This window comes from Gopherus evgoodei, chromosome 1 (assembly GCF_007399415.2).
Source record: "Gopherus evgoodei ecotype Sinaloan lineage chromosome 1, rGopEvg1_v1.p, whole genome shotgun sequence".
NCBI lineage: Eukaryota > Metazoa > Chordata > Testudines > Testudinidae > Gopherus > Gopherus evgoodei.
Genome location: NC_044322.1, coordinates 293,815,816 through 293,838,931, shown reverse-complemented (window position 1 = coordinate 293,838,931; position 23,116 = coordinate 293,815,816). Strand labels below are relative to the sequence as shown.

The window sequence follows — 23,116 nt, the reverse complement described above, 5'->3', positions numbered from 1 at the left end:
CAAATACTTTTCGGAGACTGCTGGGGACTGTGGGATAGCTGGAGTCCTCAGTACCCCCTCCCTCCCTCCATGAGTGTCCATTTGAGTTTCTGGCTTCCCGCTTGTCTCGCAGCACTGTGTAGCCTGTAGATTTTTTTTTCAAATACTTTGGCATTTCGTCTTCTGTAGCGGAGCTCTGCTAGAACAGATTTGTTTCCCCGTACAGCGATCAGATCCAGTATCTCCCGTACAGTCCATGCTGGAGCTCTTTTTGGATTGGGGACTGCATTACCACCCGTGCTGATCAGAGCTCCACACTGGGCAAATAGGAAATGAAAATCAAAATTTCGCCGGGCTTTTCCTGTTTACCTGGCCACTGCATCCGAGTTGAGATTGCTGTCCAGAGCGGTCACAGTGGTCCACTGTGGGGATACCGCCCGGAGGCCAATACCATTGATTTGCGGCCACACTAACCCTAATCCGATATGGTAATACCGATTTTAGCGCTACTCCTCTCGTCGGGGAGGAGTATAGAAACCAATTTAAAGAGCTCTTTATATCGATAAAGGGCCTCATAATGTGGACGGGTACAGCGTTAAATCGGTTTAACGCTGCTAAAATCGGTTTAAATGTGTAGTGTAGATCAGGCCTGTGAGGGAGGGACAAGAAGGGGTTAAAGCTGCTTCCATAATTGCTGTGCTGGCTGCGGTCTCTAGCTGGCTCTTCCCTGAAATGTCCTTCCCCAAGATCACATGGCTGGGGGAAGAGGGGTACTGCTTGCCCACAGCATGTGTTTATATCTTCCTTTCACAGTTCTGGGCCAAGGGGTACTGGGAGAGGGATGCCCTCACATGGGCCTCATTTTAAACCTTCCCCTCAACCCCCCTCAAGTTCTCCGCACCTGCAATGACACAGTACTTGATCCTGTAGCTGCTCTGCCAGCTAATTGAGGTATGGAGGCAAATTCTCTGACTGTGTAACTCTGTTGACATCAATGGTTATCCCAGCAGAGAATTCAGCCCATGAATTGCAACATGGAGAATGACACAGGGAAATAACAATACCCATTTAACATTTTGTCCAATCTTTTTATCTCACCATCTTCTGGGACACATGCCTGTTATTCGGACAATATTCCTGTTTTAATCAATGTAAGGTTTGCCCAAATAAAGAATTACAGATATGTCCATGAAAACTTTGGTAGCATATTGGCGATCCCCCTATTTGAGTTTTGTGAAATAAAACCTTCCCAACGCAATGACTTGTCTGTGAAATCCCATGGGATTGGAGGGACAATAAGGTGTTACAGATGAAAACTGAAGTAAGCTGGGTTTCATAATAACATTTATAATATAATCTGTGATACAAAGAAATCAGTTTGCTTTATTCGCTTTCTCTTCCTTGGATTTAAGAAATGAGAAAATATTGAATGAAGCTGAGACTTACCATTTCCTGTGATGTAAATGTCTTGTAGCTGAAGACTGATTCAGAGAAACGGTTCGTAACAGACAGTGAAAACTGGGGCAGCACTGAAGAACTGAAGAAGCCAGAGGAGGACTTTGACAGCAATGTAGATGGCAGTGGGAAATGGAAGGGCCTTCCCTCGGGGCTGTCTGAAGACTCAGAGAAGGGAGGTCAGAAAGCATCTCTGTCTGTTTCACAGACTGGATCCTGGAGGAGAGGCATGACTGCACAAGTTGGAACGACCTCATCCAGACACAAAGCTGGGACAAGTGCTCTCAAGACACCTGGTAGGATTATAGCTCAGAAAAAAAGAGTTTGTAATGGGTTAATAATGATTAATAGATGTTATAAGCATGTCACAGATAGTAGAAGGTGTTACAAATGGTTATAAACTATGGTTATAAGCCATTGGCTCATCTATTAGTCTCTACAACAATTCATTAACTATTGATTAAATATCTAGTAATCATTTATTAACCATGTATAGATGTACCCTTAATATAAAGCGTGACTGAATTTTGCTTTATTATCATAGGAGTAATATAATTTCTTGTCAGGGAATTGTAATGTATTGTTTCCCCCTGTTTTTCTTTCTGTTATTTTATGTTCTCGGAAAGACTTACCCCAACGGCTGTTGAGAGTATAAAACAAAAACAACACAGATTATAACAGTATAGGGGAAATGCATTGACACTGGGGTGAGATAAACCATAGTGAACATGTTTGTATCAAAGTTTAAGGGTCAAATGAGGCTCCAGTTATAAATTGTGTAGCTTACTGGTAAGAAGAGAATTCTCTCTCTCTCTCTCCTTTTTAAAACGTATGCAACTTTTTCTTCAACACTAGCTGACTTTGTCAAGGTTCAGAGATATATCATCCCCCAAAAGGCCTCTTAAAAACAGTAGCAGCCAGTGTCAGTGTTCTAGCAATCTAATTTTGGAGCCAAACATCATAAGGTAATAGGAAGTAAAGATGGAAGAGACTTCTATTAGATTGTCTAACCATCCTTCTGCCAGTGCCGGGTTGTTCTCTGTAGTAAATTTTTCAGCACATTGCCCTGTCTAGTCAAAAATATTTCTTTCAATAATATTTAAAAGTTATCGATACAAATTTGATGAACCAGCAAAGGAGCCTTCAGCCCAAGTCTGGCATGGGCTACAAGTCACCTTTGTGTGTCCCAGAGTCCCTGAGGCTGCCAAGTGCCAGTCTGGCCCCAGAGTGTAAATTTAGAGAGGCCTGAAGACTGCTTTTATCTACACCATCCTCAGCACCCCTTCTGGGTCCATTCCAGCAGCTAGAGATCATCTGGAGTTTCTAGGCTATAGTCAGGAACAGAGGATGGAAGAGGATAAAGTAAGGGCCAGATCAGATGAGAAACATTCACATAAAAAGATATCTGACACATCAGAAAAGGGCAGACAAATAAACAGGGACAAGTTTTTAAAGGGCTTGTACACAAATGCTAGAAGTCTAAATAATTAGATGGGTGAACTAGAATGCCTTGCGATAAAGGAGGATATTGATATAATAGGCATCACAGAAACCTGGTGGACTGAGGACAATAAATGGGACACAATCATTCCGGGGTACAAAATATATCGGAAGGACAGAACAAGTCATGCAGGGGGGGAGTGGCACTATATGTGAAAGAAAATGTAGAATCAAATGATATAAAAATCTTAAGTGAATCCACATGTTCCATAGAATGTCTATGGATAGTAATTTCATGCTCTACTAGGAATATAACGTTAGGGATCTATTATCGGCCACCTGACCAGGACAGTGATAGTGATGATGAAATGCTAAGGGAAATTAGAGAGGCTATCAACATTAAGAACTCAATAATTGTGGGGAATTTCAATTATCCCCATATTGCGTGGGATCATTTCACTTCAGGATGAAATGCAGAGACAAAATTTCTTGATACTTTAAATGACTGCTTCTTGGAGCAGCTGGTACAGGAACCCACAAGGGGAGAGGCAACTCTAGATTTAGTCCTGAGTGGAGCGCAGGAGCTGGTCCAAGAGGTAATAATAGCAGGACTGCTTGGAAATAGTGACCATAATAAAATAACATTTAACATCCCTCTGATGGAAGAACATCTCAACAGCCCAACACTGCGGCATTTTATTTCAAAAAGGGGAACTATGCAAAAATGAGGGGATTAGTTAAACAGAAATTAAAAGGTACAGTGACTAAAGTGAAATGCCTGCAAGCTGCATGGGCACTTTTCAAAGACACCATAATAGAGGCCCAACTTAAATGTATACACCAAATTAAGAAACACAATAAAAGAATTAAAAAAGTGCCACTTTGGCTTAACAGCCATGTAAAAGAAGCAGTGAAAGATAAAAAGACTTCCTTTAAAAAGTGGAAGTCAAATCCTAGCGAGGTAAATAGAAAGGAGCAGAAACACTGCCAAATTAAGTGTAAAAATGTAATAAGAAAAGCAAAAGAGTAGTTTGAAGAACGGCTAGCCAAAAACTCAAAAGGTAATAACAAAATGTTTTTTAAGTACATTGGAAGCAAGAAGCCTGCTAAACAACCAGTGGGGCCCCTCGATGATAGGGATAGAAAAGGAGCGCGTAAAGACGATAAAGTCATTGCGGAGAAACTAAATGAATTCTTTGCTTCAGTCTTCATGGCTGAGGATGTTAGGAAGATTCCTAAACCTGAGACTGTTTTTCTAGGTGACAAATCTGAGGAACTATCACAGATTGAAGTGTCACTAGAGGAGGTTTTGGAATTAATTGATAAACTCAACATTAACAAGTCACCTGGACAAATGGCATTCACCCAAGAGTTCTGAAAGAACTCAAATGTGAAATTGCAGAATTATTAACTAAGGTTTGTAACCTGTCCTTTAAATCGGCCTCTGTACCCAATGACTGGAAGTTAGCTAATGTAACGCCAATATTTAAAAAGGGCTCTAGAGGTGATCCTGGCAATTACAGACCGGTAAGTCTAACATCGGTACTGGGCAAATTAGACAAAACAATAGTAAAGAATAAAATTGTCAGACACATAGAAGAACATAAATTTTTGGGCAAAAGTCAACATGTCAACTATGACATTGTTGGCATTACTGAAACTTGGTGGGATAATACAGATGATTGGAATGTTGGTGTGGATGGGTATAGTTTGCTCAGGAAGGATAGATGGGAAAAAGGGAGGAGGTGTTGCCTTATATATTAAAAATGTACACACTTGGACTGAGGTGGAGATGGACATAGGAGATGGAAGTGTTAGAATCTCTGGGTTAGGCTAAAAGGTGTAAAAAACATGGGTGATGTCGTGCTGGGAGTCTACTACAGGTCACCTAATCAGGTGGAAGAGGAGGATGAGGCTCTTTTCAAACAACTAACAAAATCATCCAAAGCCCAAGATTTGGTGGTGATGGGGGACTTCAACTATCCAGATATATGTTGGGAAAATAACACTGCGGGGCACAGACTATCCAATAAGTTCCTGGACTGCATTGCAGACAACTTCTTAATTCAGAAAGTTGAAAAAGCTACTGGGGGGAAGCTGTTCTAGACTTGATTTTAACAAATAGGGAGGAACTCATTGAGAATTTGAAAGTAGAAGGAAGCTTGGGTGAAAGTGATCATGAAATCATAGAGTTTTCAATTCTAAGGAAGGGTAGAAGGGAGTACAGCAAAATAGAGACAATGGATTTCAGGAAGGCGGATTTTGGTAAGCTCAGAGAGCTGATAGGTAAGGTCCCATGGGAATCAAGACTGAGGGGAAAAACAACTGAGGAGAGTTGGCAGTTTTTCAAAGGGACGCTATTAAGGGCCCAAAAGCAAGCTATTCCAATGGTTAGGAAAGATAGAAAATGTGGCAAAAGACCACCTTGGCTTAACCACGAGATCTTGCGTGACCTACAAAATAAAAAGGCGTCATATAAAAAATGGAAACTAGGTCAGATTACAAAGGACGAATATAGGGAAATAACACAGGAATGCAGAGGCAAGATTAGAAAGGCAGAGGCACAAAATGAGCTCAAACTAGCTATGGGAATAAAGGGAAACAAGAAGACTTTTTATCAATACATTAGAAGCAAGAGGAAGACCAAGGACAGGGTAGGCCCACTGCTCAGTGAGGAGGGGGAAACAGTAATGGGAGACTTGGAAATGGCAGAGATGCTTAATGACTTCTTTGTTTCGGTCTTCACTGAGAAGTCTGAAGGAATGTCTAATACAGTGAATGCTTACGGGAAGAGGGTAGGTTTAGAAGATAAAATAAAAAAAGAGCAAGTAAAAAATCACTTAGAAAAGTTAGATGCCTGCAAGTCACCAGGGCCTGATGAAATGCATCCTAGAATACTCAAGGAGTTAATAGAGGTGGTATCTGAGCCTCTAGCTATTATCTTTGGGAAATCATGGGAGACAGGGGAGATTCCAGAAGACTGGGAAAGGGCAAATATAGTGCCCATCTATAAAAAGGGAAATAAAAACAACCCAGGAAACTACAGACCAGTTGGTTTAACTTCTGTGCCAGGGAAGATAATGGAGCAAGTAATTAAAGAAATCATCTGCAAACACTTGGAAGGTGGTAAGGTGATAGGGAATAGCCAGCATGGATTTGTAAAGAACAAATAGTGTCAAACTAATCTGATAGCATTCTTTGATAGGATAACGAACCTTGTGGATAAGGGAGAAGCGGTGGATGTGGTATACCTAGACTTTAGTAAGGCATTTGATACGGTCTCACATGATATTCTTGTAGATAAACTAGGAAAGTACAATTTAGATGGGGCTACTATAAGGTGGGTGCATAACTGGCTGGATAACCATACTCAGAGAGTAGTTATTAATGGCTCCCAATCCTGCTGGAAAGGTATAATAAGTGGGGTTCCGCCGGGGTCTGTTTTGGGACCGGCTCTGTTCAATATCTTCATCAACGATTTAGATGTTGGCATAGAAAGTACGCTTATTAAGTTTGCGGACGATACCAAACTGGGAGGGATTGCAACTGCTTTGGAGGCCAGGGTCAAAATTCAAAATGATGTGAATAAATTGGAGAAATGGTCTGAGGTAAACAGGATGAAGTTCAATAAAGATAAATGCAAAGTGCACCACTTAGGAAGGAACAATCAGTTTCACACATACAGAATGGGAGGAGACTGTCTAGGAAGGAGTATGGCAGAAAGAGATCTAGGGATCATAGTGGACCACAAGCTTAATATGAGTCAACAGTATGATACTGTTGCAAAAAAAGCAAACGTGATTCTGGGATGCATTAACAGGTATGTTGTAAACAAGACACGAGAAGTCATTCTTCCACTTTACTCTGCGCTGGTTAGGCCTCAACTGGAATATTGTGTCCAGTTCTGGGCACCGCATTTCAAGAAAGATGTGGAGAAATTGGAGAGGGTCCAGAGAAGAGCAACAAGAATGATTAAAGGTCTTGAGAACATGACCTATGAAGGAAGGCTGAAACAATTGGGTTTGTTTAGTTTGGAAAAGAGAAGACTGAGAGGGGACATGATAGCAGTTTTCAGGTATCTAAAAGGGTGTCATCAGGAGGAGTGAGAAGACTTGTTCACCTTAGCTTCCAGTGATAGAACAAGAAGCAATGGGCTTAAACTGCAGCAAGGGAGATTTAGGTTGGACATTAGGAAAAAGTTCCTAACTGTCAGGGTAGTTAAACACTGGAATAGATTGCCTAGGGAAGTTGTGGAATCTCCATCTCTGGAGATATTTAAGAGTAGGTTAGATAAATGTCTCTTAGGGATGGTCTAGACAGTATTTGGTTCTGCCATGAGGGCAGGGGACTGGACTCGATGACCTCTCGAGGTCCCTTCCAGACCTAGAGTCTATGAGTCTATGAGTCTATGGTTTCTCTAAAGGGAAATTGTGTCTTACTAATCTATTAGAGCTTTTTGAAGGGGTCAACAAACATGTGGACAAGGGGGATCCAGTGGACATAGTGTACTTAGATTTCCAGAAAGCCTTTGACAGGGTTCCTCACCAAAGGCTCTTATGTAAATTAAGTTGTCATGGGATAAAAGGGAAGGCCCTTTCATGGATTGAGAACTGGTTAAAAGACAGGGATCAAAAGGTAGAATTAATGGTAAATTCTCAGAATGGAGAGGGGTAACTAGTGGTGTTCCCCAAGGGTCAGTCCTAGAACCAATCCTATTCAACTTATTCATAAAAGATCTTGAGAAAGGGGTAAACAGTGAGGTGGCAAAGTTTGCAGATGATACTAAACTGCTCAAGATAGTTAAGACCAAAGCAGAGTGTGAAGAACTTCAAAAAGATCTCACAAAACTAAGTAATTGAGCAACAAAATGGCAAATGAAATTTAATGTGGATAAATGTAAAGTAATGCACATTGGAAAAAATAACCCCAACTATACATACAATATGATGGGGGCTAATTTATCTACAACAAATCAGGAAAAAGATATTGGAGTCATTGTGGATAGTTCTTTGAAGATGTCCACGCAGTGTGCAGAGGCAGTCAAAAAAGCAAACAGTATATTAGGAATCATTAAAAAGGGGATAGAGAATAAGACGGAGAATGTATTATTGCCCTTACATAAATCGATGGTATGCTCACATCTTGAATACTGTGTACAGATGTGGTCGCCTCATCTCAGAAAAGATATACTGGCACTAGAAAAGATTCAGAGAAGAGCAACTAAAAGGAGTCACAGATGAGTAGAGATTAAAGAAGCTAGGACTTTTCAGCGTGAAAAAGAGGAGACTAAGGGGGGATATGATAGAGGTATATAAAATCATGAGTGATTTGGAGAAAGTAGATAAGGAAAAGTTATTTACTTATTCCCATAATACAGGAACAACTAAGGATCACCAAATGAAATTAATAGGCAGCAGGTTTAAAACAAATAAAAGGAAGTTCTTCTTCACACAGCGCACAGTCAACTTGTGGAACTCCTTACTTGAGGAGGTTGTGAAGGCTAGGACTATAACAGCGTTTAAAAGAGAACTGGAGTAATTCATGGAGGTTAAGTCCATTAATGGCTATTAGCCACAATGGGTAAGGAATGGTGTCCCTAGTCTCTCTTTGTTTGTCAGAGGTTGGAGATGGGTCGCAGGAGAGAGATCACTTGATCATTACCTGTTAGGTTCACTCCCTCTGGTGCACCTGGCATTGACCACTGTTGAAAGACAGGATACTGCACTAGATGGACCTTTGGTCTGACCCAGTATGGCCGTTCTTATGTTCTTATGTGCCCTGGCTACACTAGCAACTAGGAGTAGGGTGGCATAAGGACCACTATTGCTACTCTGTACCACCCAAGGATTTCCCTATGCTGGTGGAATCCTCTGTTCCATTGGAACAGAGCAGTGCAGCAGAAAATTGAAGTTATTTATTTATTTTGAAAAAATCCATATACTCTGTATATGTATGTATTTATATATGCACATATTATATATACATGTGTGAGAGAGTGTACAATGTGCTGTGTGCATATGTACATATGTACCTATTTCTACAGTAGTGGAGTTGGATAGAATAAGAGAAATGTAATAAACTTTTTCCTCTTCATGACAGTTTGACGCTAGAAGAGGAACCACTCCATAGAGCTACAGACTTGCTATAATAACTTGATATATTAATGAAATACTATAATTGTCTTTAGAAGTTCTTATGATCTTAGTGTAGACACTCTATGAGAAATCAAAATTAAAAAATGCAGAGAGATATGACCATTTTAATTGTCGCCGCAAAGGTGTTTGTAAAGGTAAAATAAAGTGATTGTTTTAAATCATACTTGTAAACATTTTTAACATTTCACAATAGCACTGTATAGCAAGATGCATGTGTGTGTACTAATGAGAACAATCTCATACAAATAACAATCATGAAGAGATACTAGGGATATGACAAATAAAATTAAATCATAATACTGACCTGGGTAAATAGTATTATGACTTATTATTGTCATTAGATTGTAAATACTCATTGATAATTGTTTCCACTTTTACCATCACAATGAAATTAACTATAAGTGAATGAAAACATATGCAATGAAAGCAAAACTGAAGGATGAAGATGAATTCTTCAAAGATAAGTAATGTATTTTTGAATTGTTAATTGCTGTTAACATTTTATTTTCACATATTATTTCTTCGATATACTATATTACTAACCAAACAAAAAAGTCTAAAAATCATAGTTTGAGCTTCAAGCTCTTCTTACAAATCACATGAACTATGCTCATATCATGTATATGTAGCTAGAAATCCTCAGTAGAATTTCAGTCTTTTAATACCTGATGCTTATCTTTAATAAACTGCATCTGGTACTGACTACTGACAGAGATGAGATATTGAACCAGGGCTAAATAGACTTAATATCTAATATTGAACCAGGACTTAATTGATGTGTTCTTGTATGGCAATTTATCTGCTTGTATGTCATTTATATCTCAAAATACAACCGTGTAGTAATAATAACTTGATATTAAGATACTATATCTATAAATACAGAGGTCTATATAAAATATACTCTTAATTAGGAAAAACAGATGATGTGAAGGCTTCTGAAAAAGTGAAAACTCCCCTCAAAGGCACCTCTATACAGCGCTCTCCATCAGACGCAGGAAAAAGCAGTGGCGATGAAGGAAAAAAGCCTCCCTCTGGCATTGGACGATCAACTGCTACTGGCTCCTTTGGATTCAAGAAGGCTGGGGTGGGATCTTCTACTATAATCACCACAAGTGGGGCAACCATAACAAGTGGGTCGGCGACACTGGGGAAGATGCCCAAATCCACAGCCATTGGCGGCAAGTCAAATGCAGGGAGGAAAACTAGCTTAGATGGGTCACAGAATCAGGACGACGGTGTATTACATGTTAACTCGAAGACCACGCTGCAGTACCGGAGTTTGCCGCGCCCTTCAAAATCAAGCACTAGCGGTATTCCTGGAAGAGGTGGACACAGGTCCAGCACCAGCAGCATCGACTCTAATCTCAGCAGCAAGTCTGCAGGTGCTGCCACCACCAAACTGAGAGAGCCCACAAAGATTGGCTCAGGGCGCTCCAGTCCCATCACCATCAATCAGACAGACAAGGAAAAAGAGAAAGTGGCAGTGTCTGATTCCGAGAGCGTTTCATTCTCCAGTTCCCCCAAATCCAGCCCAACGTCTGCCAGTGCCTGTGGGACACCAGGACTTAGGCAGCCAGGATCCAAATACCCAGACATTGCCTCGCCCACATTCCGAAGGTAAGGGGCTTGCTATGAAATCCTGCATTTAAAAATAAATAAAGCATGAAAGAAATATAAAATATTTATTAACAGAATTCTTAAGGAATGAGGCTCTCACTGTAACTCTGAAATGAGCGTTTCTTGAATTTTGACCACTGTCCCACAGTAGCAAATGTAAATCATGAAGAGTATAACAAGTTCTCATTGAATATTAAGATAAACTCCCAAATAGAAGAAAGTCTTCTCATTTATGGAGGTTCTGTCACTTTAATGGAATTTGAAGCCTGTGGGGAAAAAAAACCTAATGAGCATTTGACTCCATAGAAATGCAGATTAATAAAGTATTTGCTTTTAAACTTGTCAGCAACCTCTATCTATAAGGATTTTTTTATCTTTGTCATTTCGTTATGTCCCCCGTCAGAAACATTAACAAAATGTGAATCTGTTGGAAATGCCCTAGTCTAATGTTTATGAAAGTGCACTAGATGAAAGGCTTCCATTATTTAAGTAAAAGCCAATGCTGCCCTCCTGTGGTCTATTGCCAATATGTTTCCATTTAGTGCCTGTAAAATGACTGACCTACTGTTGATTATCATGGGCTTTATTATAAATAAAACAGATTGCTATGCCATCTTTATTGATTAGTTTATATCTGTGCAAGTTTTGCATTTATATTGAAAGTGTATTATGGACTGCAAACAAAGTGCTTAAGATATTTTCAGCAAGAAACTAAACCATCATTGACTATATTTCAACTTATTTTTCGGGGTGGGGCAGGGCTTCCATTATTATCGTAGAAACATAACCTCCATAAAGTGCTGGTAACAGCAACATGACATGCATATCTGTCCTTTCTGCCCTTGGAAAAGGTTTGACAGGTTTAGCTTTGTGTATATTATTTTATCTGACCAATTGCTATTTGACTGATATCCATACTACCATCTGTGCAAAAGGGGGGACGGGGAATCGTGGACAAATATTTAGCTGTTTGACAAACTGTGAAAAGTGCCCTTTTACAAGTGATTGTTGCAATCATTTTAGCTGCTTATTGGAAGTAATGTTTTTAGTAGTCTAATGGTTTAAGTGTAGGAGGTAAACCCACTACTGGATTTGGGTGAAAGTTTAATCTGTTTATGCAATCATAAAGCCAAAGATTTGCTTGTTTTTCATCTTTGTGTGAAGATCTATACCTAAACAGAACACATCTGAAAAACAGTGAATGAGAGCTTTTGATAATAAAATAAACCTCGTGTTAGTGTGATGTAGTTAAGTGGATTTAATGTTGTGAGGTGATTAATCAACAAGCAGTGCATTATTTTAGTAGCAGTAATTAAATATGGAATTTGGCTCTCGTGATGTTATGCCTTGAATGTTTAAGATAGGTGTCAGTTTCTCTGAATAACAACTAAAACTGTTTGTTTTACTTTTAGGTTGTTTGGTGCCAAGGCTGGTGGCAAAGCTGCCTCTGCACCCAATACTGAAAGTGTGAAACCCACATCAGCAATGCCCAGCCCTAGTACCACATTAGCACGGCAAGGCAGCCTAGAATCTCCATCTTCGGGCACAGGCAGCATGGGCAGTGCAGGTGGGCAAAGTGGTAGCAGCAGCCCCCTCTTCAGTAAACCCTCGGAATTAAACACAGATGTTGTAAGCTTAAGTCACTCCTTGGCTTCCAGTCCAGCATCTGTTCACTCTTTCACGTCAGGTGGTCTCGTGTGGGCTGCAAACCTGAGCAGCTCCTCAGCTGGCAGTAAGGACACACCAAGTTACCAGTCAATGACTAGCCTGCACACGAGCTCTGAATCTATTGACCTCCCTCTCAGCCATCATAGCTCTCTCTCTGGATTGACAACAGGCACTCAAGAGGTTCAGAGCCTGCTCATGAGGACTGGAAGCGTCAGATCTACACTGTCGGAAAGGTGAGTTTAACTGTAGACACAGTGAGAACAAAAACAGTGAGAATGCAACAGAAACATAAACGACAAAAAGAGGAAGCCCAGAGGAACACCAACAAAAAAAAAAGAGAGAGAGTTAAAAGTAATTACAGGCACTGAACCTGGCACACAACTCTTGGCCACTTTTTGCGGTTTTACAAGCACATTTTCTTACTTTTAAAAATGTTTTTCACTCTCTTGTTGCTCTGTGAAAAAGCAGCACAAAATCAAAAACCAACAAATTCCCGAATCTGGAAACTTGTTTCCCATGGGAGATCCTGTGTGCAGTCCCCATTGAGGTTGATGGGAAGTTCACTTGGGAGGTAAACTTGCAAGATCATAGCATGGCTACACAAAGTTTTGACAAGTTCTGCACAGAACATGTAGATTAGAACAAGAGAAATCCCACCTCTCCATAATCTCTTCACTGCCTTGTCTACCCACGAATATTGTACTGCTTTAACTATGCAGGTATAAAGTATAACTCCTCTAGGACGGATGCAGTTATACCAATATAAAGATTCTTATACTGGTATACCTTATATGTCTGTTCGGAGAGGGAAATAAGTTGAATAGTAAGGAAATGGTTTTCCCATCCCTGAGAGCTGTTGAGAGTTCAAAAAAAATATTTCTTGATTTATGGCAAAAAGTTCAAATCCCAAACATTTTTTTAACCAATACTTCCCAAAAAAAAAAAAAAAAAAAAAAGTGGACCAGGTCAATAAAAGTGTTTTGTTTCAATACTTGTGAAATGTTTTCTTTCAATTTCAACCATTTTCAATTTTCTAAAACATTTTAGTATAAATTTACTAAAAATTCAAAATGAAAAGTAGCTTTGAACAAAAAACCAAAACTGTTTGTTTAGAAAATGTCAAAACAGAACATTTATACAATATCAAAACTTTTTTTTTTCAAAAATTGGAAGATTTATCAAAACCAAGCCATTCCTGCAAACAGTTCCACTTTTGATGAATGGGAATTTTCCAGTGAAAAAATGTTTTGTTGGAAAATTCATAACCAGAAAAAAGCTGTACTGGTATAAGGCACTTATGTGCTGGGATAACTGCATCCCCACTTGGGGTTACACCAGTTTACATATATTGGTAAACAAATCACGCCCATAAGCATCATAGTTATGCCAGTATACAATCTGTGTAGACCAGCAGAAAGCTAAAAATACATTGACACCACACGTGATTTTAAGTTGTTGATGGCCCCTCAATGTATATGTAGTGATTACATTATATTAGGGCTGTCAATTAATCTCAGTTAACTTGCGCAATTAACTCAAAAAATTAATGGTGATTAAAAAATTTAATCACGATTGATCACAGTTTTAATTGCACTGTTAAACAATAGAATACCAGTTGCAATTAATTAAATATTTTGGATGTTTTTCTACATTTTCAAATATATCGATTTCAATTACAACGCAGAATACAAAGTGTACAATTCTCACTTTATAATATTTTATTATAAATATTTGCCCTGTAAAAATGATAAAAGAAATAGTATTTTTTCAATTTTTCACCTCATGCAAGTACTGTAGTGCAATCTTTTTATAAGGAACGTGCACTTACAAATGTAGATTTTTTTGTTGTGACATAACTGCACTCAAAAACAAAACAATATAAAACTTTAGAGCCTAAAAGTCCACTCAGTCCTACTTCTTGTTCAGCCAGTCACTAAGACAAACAAGTTTGTGTACATTTGCAAGAGAAAATGTTGCCTGCTTCTTATTTACAATGTCACCTGAAAGTGAGATCAGGCATTCATATGGCACTTTTGTAGCCGGCATTGCAAGGTATTTATGTGCCAGATATGCTAAAAATTTGTATGCCCTTTCATGCTTCAGCCACCATTCCAGAGGACATGTTTCCATGTCGATGACACTTGTTAAAAAATAATGCATTAATTAAATTTCTGACTGAATTAATTGGGAGGGGAGACAATTGTATGTCTCCTGCTCTGTTTTACCCACATTCTGCCATATATTTCGTGTTATAGCACTCTCTGATGATGACCCATCACATGTTGTTCATTTTAAGAACACTTTCACTGAAGATTTGACAAAATGCAGAGAAGGTACCAATGTGAGATTTCTAAAGATAGCTACAGCACTCCACCCAAGGTTTAAGAATCTGAGGTGCCTTCCAAAATCTGAGAGAGATGAGATGTGGAGAATGCTTTCAGAAGTCTTAAAAGAGCAATCCTCTGATGCAGAAACTACAGAACCCAAACCACCAAAAAATAAAATCAACCTTCTGTTGGTGGCATCTGACTCAGATGTTGAAAATGAACATGCATTGGTCTACACTGTTTTGGATCATTATTGGATGCATGTCCTCTGGAATGGTGGTTGAAGCATGAAGGTACATATGAATCATTAGCACATCCAGCATGTAAATATCTTTCAATCCCAGCTACAACAATGCCATGTGAATGCCTGTTCTCACTTTCAGGTGACACTGCAAACAAGAAGCAGGCAACATTATCTCCTGTAAATGTAAGCAAAATTGTTTGTCTGAGTGATTGGCTGAACAAGAAGTAGGATGGAGCGGACTTTTAGGCTCTATAAAGTTTTACACTGTTTATTTTTGAATGCAATTATTTTTATACATAATTCTACATTTGTAAGTTCAACTTTCATGGTAAAGACATTGCAATAAGTGAATTGAAAAATACTGTTTCTTTTATTTTTACAGTGCAAATATTTATAATAAAAAATAAAGTGAGAACTGTATACTTTGTATTCTGTGTTGAAATTGAAATCTATATATTCGAAATGTGGAAAACATCTGAAAATATTTAAATAGTATTCTGTTATTGTTTAAAAACGTGATTAATCACGATTAATTTTTTTTAATCGCTTGACAGCCCTACATTACATTTTACCAACTGAAAAGGACAATATCGTACATAATATTAAATATGATTTTTTTTTAGTTTATTGGGTAATTTAATGTGTTCCTCCATTAACTCCTACTATTACATTTCAGGATGAGAAAGTCAATCAGAAGATATGAAAGGATGTTGAGTATATGCTAAATCTTACAGTTTTGCATAAGATGTTTAATATTACATTAAAAATATTAATGGCTTGGCATAAGCTCCTGAGCAGCTCCAATTTCTAATACTTCATGTATTTGTTCAGTGACTTAATTTCAGAGATTCCAAATACTTTGGCCTTTGGCGATCTTTTAAAATTCCGTGTCTGTCCACGTGGGAGTATTTTGACTGAGTCCTGAGAGAGCCATATATCATGTTGTTCTGGCCTCAGAACGAATCAACACATGCATTTCTAGAGAAAGTTGTCATTTTTTGATTTATAGCCCCAATAGGATCTTTTTAGTCTGATTTTTTTTCCAAAAGATCTGTTTAAAAAAAACTGTTGTTTTATACCAGGGATGGGCAACCTATGGCACGTGTGCCAAAGATGGCATGTGAGCCGATTATTAATGGCAACTGCTGCCTGCCGGGGTCCTGGCCGCCGGCCCTGCTCAGCCCTCTGCTGAACCCAGGCCGGCAGCAGGCTGGGCAGGGCCGGCAGCCGGGACCGCGGCAGGCAGCAGCGTGCCATTAAAAATCCTGCCCAGCCTTCTTTTCTCTGCCCTCCACCCCCCCACGGGGGCAAGGGGCAGGGGGCAGAAGCTTGGTCCTGCTGGCTCCCCTGCTTCTTCCCGCAGTGTGCTGGGTTCCTGCCCCTCCTCCTCCTCTCAGTCCCTCCTTCCCTGCTGGACGATCAGCTGATGGCCCTTGCAAGGGAGAGGATGGGGGAGGAGCGGAGTCAGGGTGCTCACTGCTCCTGGTGGAGGCACAGAAGAAGTGGGGGCAGGGCCTTGGAGAAGGAGGGGTGGTATTGGGGCATATCCCCTCTAGCCCCGTGCTGTGAGCACCTCACGACTCCAGCCTACACCCCCAGCCCCCTGCCCTGACCCCCCCTCACAGGCACCCAGCCCTCTGTCCTGAGCCTGCAGCCCTGCACACACCCCAGGTCCCTGCCCTGATTTCTGTACCCCTCTCACACACACCCAGCCCTCTGCTTGACTCCTTCACCCCCCCCATGGCCCCAGCCCTGACTCTGGCACCCCCACACATACCCAGACCCCCCACACCCCATACCCATGACACCTGCACCCCCCTCACATGCCCCCAGCCCTCTACCCTGACTCTTGCACCCCCCACACACCCCATCCACCCTCCACAGCCTGACTCTTGCACCCCCACATCCCCACGCCCACCCTGAGCACCAAACGGGAGCTCTTGCACCGCCACCTCCACATTCCCACCTGCACCCCTCGCACCAACTGGGAGCTACTGAGGTATGCACTCCACACCCAAATCTCCTGCTCCGACCCTGAGCCCCATCCCTCATTGTAGCTCCTGGCGAGACCCTACACCCCAACCCCCAGCCTGCTCCTTCACCCCCAGCCCTGTGCTCACTGCACCCCCACCCTCAACTCAGTACAGAGAGAGAGGAAGAGAATGGGCCAGAACCAGGGAGAAGGTAGTGTATGTGGGCAGGGCTGGAACCCCAGACCGGCAGTGGGCTGAGTGGGTCTGGCAGCCAGGATCCTGGCTGGCAGGAGCTGGCAGATGGAACCCCTGAGCGGCAGCAGGCTGAGCTGCTCAGCCCACTGCCAGTGTGGGGTTCCAGCCCCGCACAGCCTGCTGCTGGTCTGGGGTTCTGGCTGCCGGCCTCTTGGCAGCTGGGGTCCCCACCTCAGGCCCCGCTCAGCCCACTGCCGGCCTACGTGAACAGAACCCCAGACCAGCAGCGGGCTGAGTGGGCTGGCCACATAAGATCAACATTTTAATTTAATTTTAAATGAAGCTTCTTAAACATTTGGAAGACCTTGTTTATTTTACAATACAACAATAGTTTAGTTATATAATATATAGACTTCTAGAGAAAGACTGTCTTAAAAAACATTCAAATGTATTACCGGCATGTGAAACCTTTAATTAAAGTGAATAAATGAAGACTCGGCACACCACTTCTGAAAGGTTGCCGACCTGTTTTATAGAATTGAAACTTCTTATGTTTTTTCCAACAAAAATGTAGTTTCGCAACGTTGAGAGACAGAAGAAGTTCCCCTTCTCCTCACCCTGTAAGCCACAGTTATAGGGGCACTGGTTGCTTTCCAGAACCATACTGTTAGTAGTCTGGAAAGCCATGCGGGAGTAGCTGTAGTAAGATTTATTCTTCTTTCTTTACTGGGAGCAGTTGCATGAGACTGAAAGAGCTTTTAATAAGCTGCATTGCCGGCTGCATAGCTATACCACCAAATCCTTTTAAGTGTAGCCAAGGCTTGAGGTGAAAATTTATACCACTATAACAATATAGACACTTATTCTAGAATAAGAATGGCTTTCTCAGTTTATGTTATGTCACTTTGGAAGGCCCCAAATAGCCACTCCTATATCCAGAATAAGAGCATCCACATGGAAAGTTATACTAGTATAATATCTATCAGTTTAATTATATCGGTATTGACTGGTAAAACTATCTTGTGTAGACAAACCCAAAAGTCAGAAATTCTTCTGTATTTTTTACCTCTGTGGGGTATTTACAACTTTTGTGTTCCTCTTCTGCATGGCCAGAGCAGAGGAGGAGGGATAGTAGATAAATGTTGCAGAATTAACACCTGTCTAGATGGTCAACACGCTGCATAATGGGCTGCTGTGCTCAGCAGCAGTCAAATAACCGGTTACTGCTCCTTGATTCTCCATCTCATCCTTGAACTAGTCCCAGCTAGAGCAGCCTAGGTGCTGCTTTAACTTGTTCCTGCTGATTATGTTCCCTAAGGGTCCCAATTTTATAGGGACAGTCCCTATGTTTGGAATTTGCCTTATATAGGCACTTCTTACCCTCCACCCCTTGTCTTGGTTTTTCACACTTTGGTCACCCTACCTGAGGACCATACACCAGTAAGGTATAGCCAAGTGCATTTCACACCATCCAGTTCCTCACCCAACCTCTGAATCACCTCGTTGAGCTAGGGGCTGTGAGTAGGGAAAAAGAGGGGTCATCTGTGGTCTTCAGGGACTTCTGGAGAACCTCACAGAGAGACTAGTGGATGGTTTCCACAGCTCAAAGGGAACAGAATGGGGATAGAGATTCTGCCCCAATGTGTAGAAGGGGAATGTGGACTTGACAACCTGAGCATTTATGCACGTCTGCTTGCAGCACTGCTCTTGGTAGTTTACAAGGGGTATGATAATGTTGGTATTTATAACATTTTGTGCCGTTCTCCCCTTCAGTCGTTCTGATGTAAAAAGGCAGTTCACCACACTTGTTATGGGTCTTCCAAGAAACTCCAGATTAACACATTAAATCTTACTTGTTTGTACAATATCTTCAGAGGTCTATAAACCAGTAGGGTCAGCGTAGCTATGACCTAGGAATATTACTTTGCATTATAATTCAGAAGATCTACTTTCATTTACTGGTTCTGGTTTTCCCTTTAATCCCATAGTTATTAGTGTTTGTAGAAGTGACATGCTCAGCTTCATAAACAAGGAGAGAGTGCTTTCTGATGCTGAAAAGAAAAGACCTGGCCAGTTAAGGAAGCAAATTTACATGCTGTCATATTAGCATTAATTATTAATAGCTGCAATGTGGACATCTCAATTTTGGAGGATTAGTCATAGGATTTAATAATATTTTGAAATATAGAATAAATACTTGTTTAGTTTTATTTTGGGCAGCTAAATTATTTCCACTCCCCAGTTAAAGAATATTCACCTTTTTCATTTGGGTATCCGCAGTCAACCCCCTCCATCCCTTTAGAGTGGGCTCCTAAATTATGGTGGTTTTTAGATTGTAATGTGTACATGACACAATATTTCAGGCATTGGTTCTTCAAATAGTTTCAGTATTTTAGGGGTCATAGTGTACAGCTTACTTTTGATACATGAAAACATACAACCTAAAGAAATGTCACAAAATCTATTCCTTGTCATGGGCTTTGGAGTACACAGAAGGAAATGTTGTTGCTATTATGATCATTATTATTTGTTATATATTGAAGTGGCATCTAATGGCACAAATCAAGAATCAGGCCCTTATTTATTATAGAGGACTAGTAAATGCATGAACAATGCATTAAAATCGATATAATCACCTTCTCAGACAGGGTTAATTTTTGATGACTGTTCGCCTACCATGTTTAGGCTGGAAATCAAGTTATAGGTTTATCAATGGACCAACCACTTGTAGATAGTTATTGTCAAGCTTACACTGCATCACCTCTATGGGCATGTCTGTACTGCCTGAGGTTCAGACTATGGTGGTATGAATATCAATGAGCATCAATATGCTGTACTGTAACTCCCCCGTGTGGATGCTGCAGGTGTGAACTAAAAGATTCCTAGTTCACATTAAGGTAGACCACTTCAAACAGGACTACATCAATGTGAGGTAGAAACCTTTTAGTTCATGGCCATAGTGTCCACATGGGGGAGTTATAGTGCACTTAGGTGCACACACTGCTGTTCACACCCCTGTAGTCTGAACTGTGGGGCAGTGTAGACAAGCCCTGAGTAGCTTCCATCAGCTTTCTTCTCCTTGTGCAGAGTGAGGCCCTGACTAAATTAGGGACATTTACTGTATTAATTCCTACTATTGCTAAGACCGGTTGAGCTCCTCTGAGTTTAGTAATGTTGAGAGCCCTAGCTGAGATGAGTGGCTGGTTAGAGCATTTTCAACATCTTGTCAGCTAGACCTGCTGTGAGCACGGTTACATAAAACTATGTTGAAAACTCCAGTGCCCCATCTGCAGGAGGGCTCTCAGCACTGCTAACATCACTGGAATTGAGCCAGTTAGCAATAGTGTGAAAGTTTTAGAACATTTCCCTAGAAAGGCAGTGTGGATCCAAGGGACTGTTTGTCTCTGATGCTTCTCTCGATGGTGTAAAGTACATGCTGCTTAGTTTTGTGGTGATGGTGTGATGCAACATAGAACCCCCCCACACACACACACTTTTAATTTAATCCTCATAATGACATTGAATTATATTTCCAAAATAAAATAGTGTATTTCACTGAACAGCCCAATCAAGTATTGCAATCACCAGCCAGCTGAAATCCTCGATTATAGGCACCGATTTACTCAGATTCCAGGGGATGCTTGACCCCTGCTCTGCCCCCAGGCCTTGCCCCCACTCCACCCCGCCCCGCCCCTGCCTGGCCTCTTTCCGCCCCCTCTTCCCAGCACCTCCTGCTCGCCGGCAGTGGGGAGATGCTGACCCAGAGGGCTGCCGGTGGGAGCTAAGCACCCACTAATTTTTTTTTTGTGAGTACTCCAGCCCTGGAGCACTCAGGGAGTTGTTGCCTATGGCCTAGATAATTGGGGGAAGATAACCCACGTGAATTATTTCCTATCTGAAGGAAGGTAAGGGACAGTCCTTTTAAACAGCTCCCTGTCTCTGGAAGGATTTACACTGGTAAGAACCCAGTTCTCCTGGGCCTGGCATCTCATGTTGTTCACTCCAGCACAAAGTGAGTTTTAAAATGCTGCTACCATCTAATCTGGTGGCATTTTACACCCCATCTGCACTTGCATTGATTGCACAAGCAGCAAGACAAAGGTGAATCAGTCTCTATATATTTAGCACATCTTCCTACAAGCAGAATCTGCCACTTAGCTTCTGGCAAGGCCATGCTGCCTCTTTGCAGGTGTCACAAACCTGCATTTTGTATAGAAACATAGCAAAAGATCATAGGTAGCTGTGAAAAATGCAGGTTCATTCTGTGACCATATGACTCCCATACAGATTGAGTCTGCATGACTCAGTAAGGAAGATTAAGAATTGGAAGGCAGAACTTCTGTCTGATTTGGATACTCGCCAAATGGCTATTGACCCAGACCAGAGCATGTCTGGATGAAAAATGAACATGTGGCAATCCATGTCCTGTCTTCCTCTCTAATGAGTCAGGGTTTTATCATAAAGAGACATTAAAATATATTAAATCTCCTTTTGTTATATGAACATATCTAGACTTTTAGAGTTTGTAATTCTGAACAGTCCTGTTTACTGTATGTCCTTAGGGGTTTTCTTTGTTTTAACAGCATGCAGCTTGACAGAAATACACTACCCAAAAAGGGACTAAGGTATATACTTTATTCAGCATGATTGCAGCTTCTCTGTTGTTCTGTAAACTTTTCTGCATTGTCTCTCCGTCTCTTTCTCCTTGCTGATCCTGTTTACAACAGAGCTCCTGGTGCTTAGGTTTAAATCAAGCAAACTAGACCCTTCACATTAGATTTTCTCTTTCCAGTCTGGCCTAGTGAGTAAATTGGGTATACAGATATATCTTGGAAAGCAAAAACTGTTAAAAATAGTTTCCTTATATGATGAATGTTAAGAGACATACAATGCAGTATAAAAAAAGAGAGTAACAAAGTACCTTTGCAACACAAAGCAAACTGAAAATGGGCAGAATAACAAGGTTTTAGAGATGGGCCAGAACGTGGGCTCTAAGTGCAAGTAGTCATGGATTCGGGGTGGGGGAGAACTGCCATCGGAGATCCAGCTTGAGGGGTTAAGGATTCACAACCTAAAAGAGACACATTTCAGCATCCAGGGTTTGAAAGTATAAGACAGGCCCTGCTCTAACACACCCTAGCTCTACTCAAAACCCAACCCAGCCACCCACACAACCTCCACTCATCACTGCTCTCTTCTCTTCAGATAGGGAAGACCACAGGCTACCACCCTGTCCTGGTCTCCAGGTTGAGCGGGGGGTGGGGGGGGAGAAAATATATGGCTACTTCCACTCACTCTTCAGGTAAGGCTGCCATATCAGCCTGTCCACTGCTCTAATCCAACAAAGCTCTTCTGGGAGGTAATGGCAGCTGGATCAGTCCACCTTCCTGTCCCTCGCCTGCCCCACCTTCAACACACACACACACAAACACAAAAATGGGGTAATAATCTGACATACAGTTCTCCTCTCACTTGAACTATACGTCCCAAAGCCGTGGTGCTATTGATAGGAAACTACATAGTATCTTCTGGGCTTCGAAGTCCAAGTACTAGGAGGGGGTGTTATGATTTCTGCATCTCCCCAATGCACTTTGTGTGAGAGAGGATCAAGCCAAATTTCCCACGACCCCTGGAAGAGCACTGTTGGATGGAGGGAGTACCCCAAAGAGCCATATAGGAAAAGCAGCCAGCAAGTAGAGTCCAAGTGGGAGGTGGAAGTTTGTGGTCCCATCCTATAAAAACAGCAAGAGTGAGTAAGGCTGCGGAGGAGGAGGGGACAGGGAGTTACAAGTCTGCGTGTGAGCGTAGATGCCTAATTAGCTGTTGTCTCAGGATTTTACACCATTTTGGTCTGATGAAGGCTGGATCCTAGTTATAGTCTGTATGCTACTGGGGCTCTGTTAAAATCCGAACCCTGAATTTTCACTTCGGCTGCTTCCAGATCCAGAAACCACTGGGGTAGCCCACCTCTTCCAGGTTTAAAGAGCAACATGATGCATCATTTTTTAAAACAAGAAAAGAAAGGATTATTTAATCTGAAAAGGATACTTTTAAAATATCCCA

The 23,116-nt window shown here is 41.2% G+C and overlaps 1 protein-coding gene across 14 annotated transcripts in view; it reads left to right on the top strand.

Annotated features, from left to right (window-relative positions):
* NAV3 (neuron navigator 3) overlaps positions 1–23,116 on the top strand; it is an 854,219-nt gene that overhangs the window by 764,306 nt on the left and 66,797 nt on the right. For 12 of the 14 annotated variants that reach the window (XM_030548663.1, XM_030548662.1, XM_030548658.1 and 9 more), the window contains 4 exons: positions 1,454–1,730; positions 9,941–10,646; positions 12,059–12,547; positions 21,637–21,678. In XM_030548663.1, coding sequence (XP_030404523.1) covers positions 1,454–1,730; positions 9,941–10,646; positions 12,059–12,547; positions 21,637–21,678 — 1,514 coding nt within the window. The remainder of the gene's footprint in view (positions 1–1,453; positions 1,731–9,940; positions 10,647–12,058; positions 12,548–21,636; positions 21,679–23,116) is intronic. The other 2 variants (XM_030548655.1, XM_030548656.1) reach the window with 1 other exon arrangement.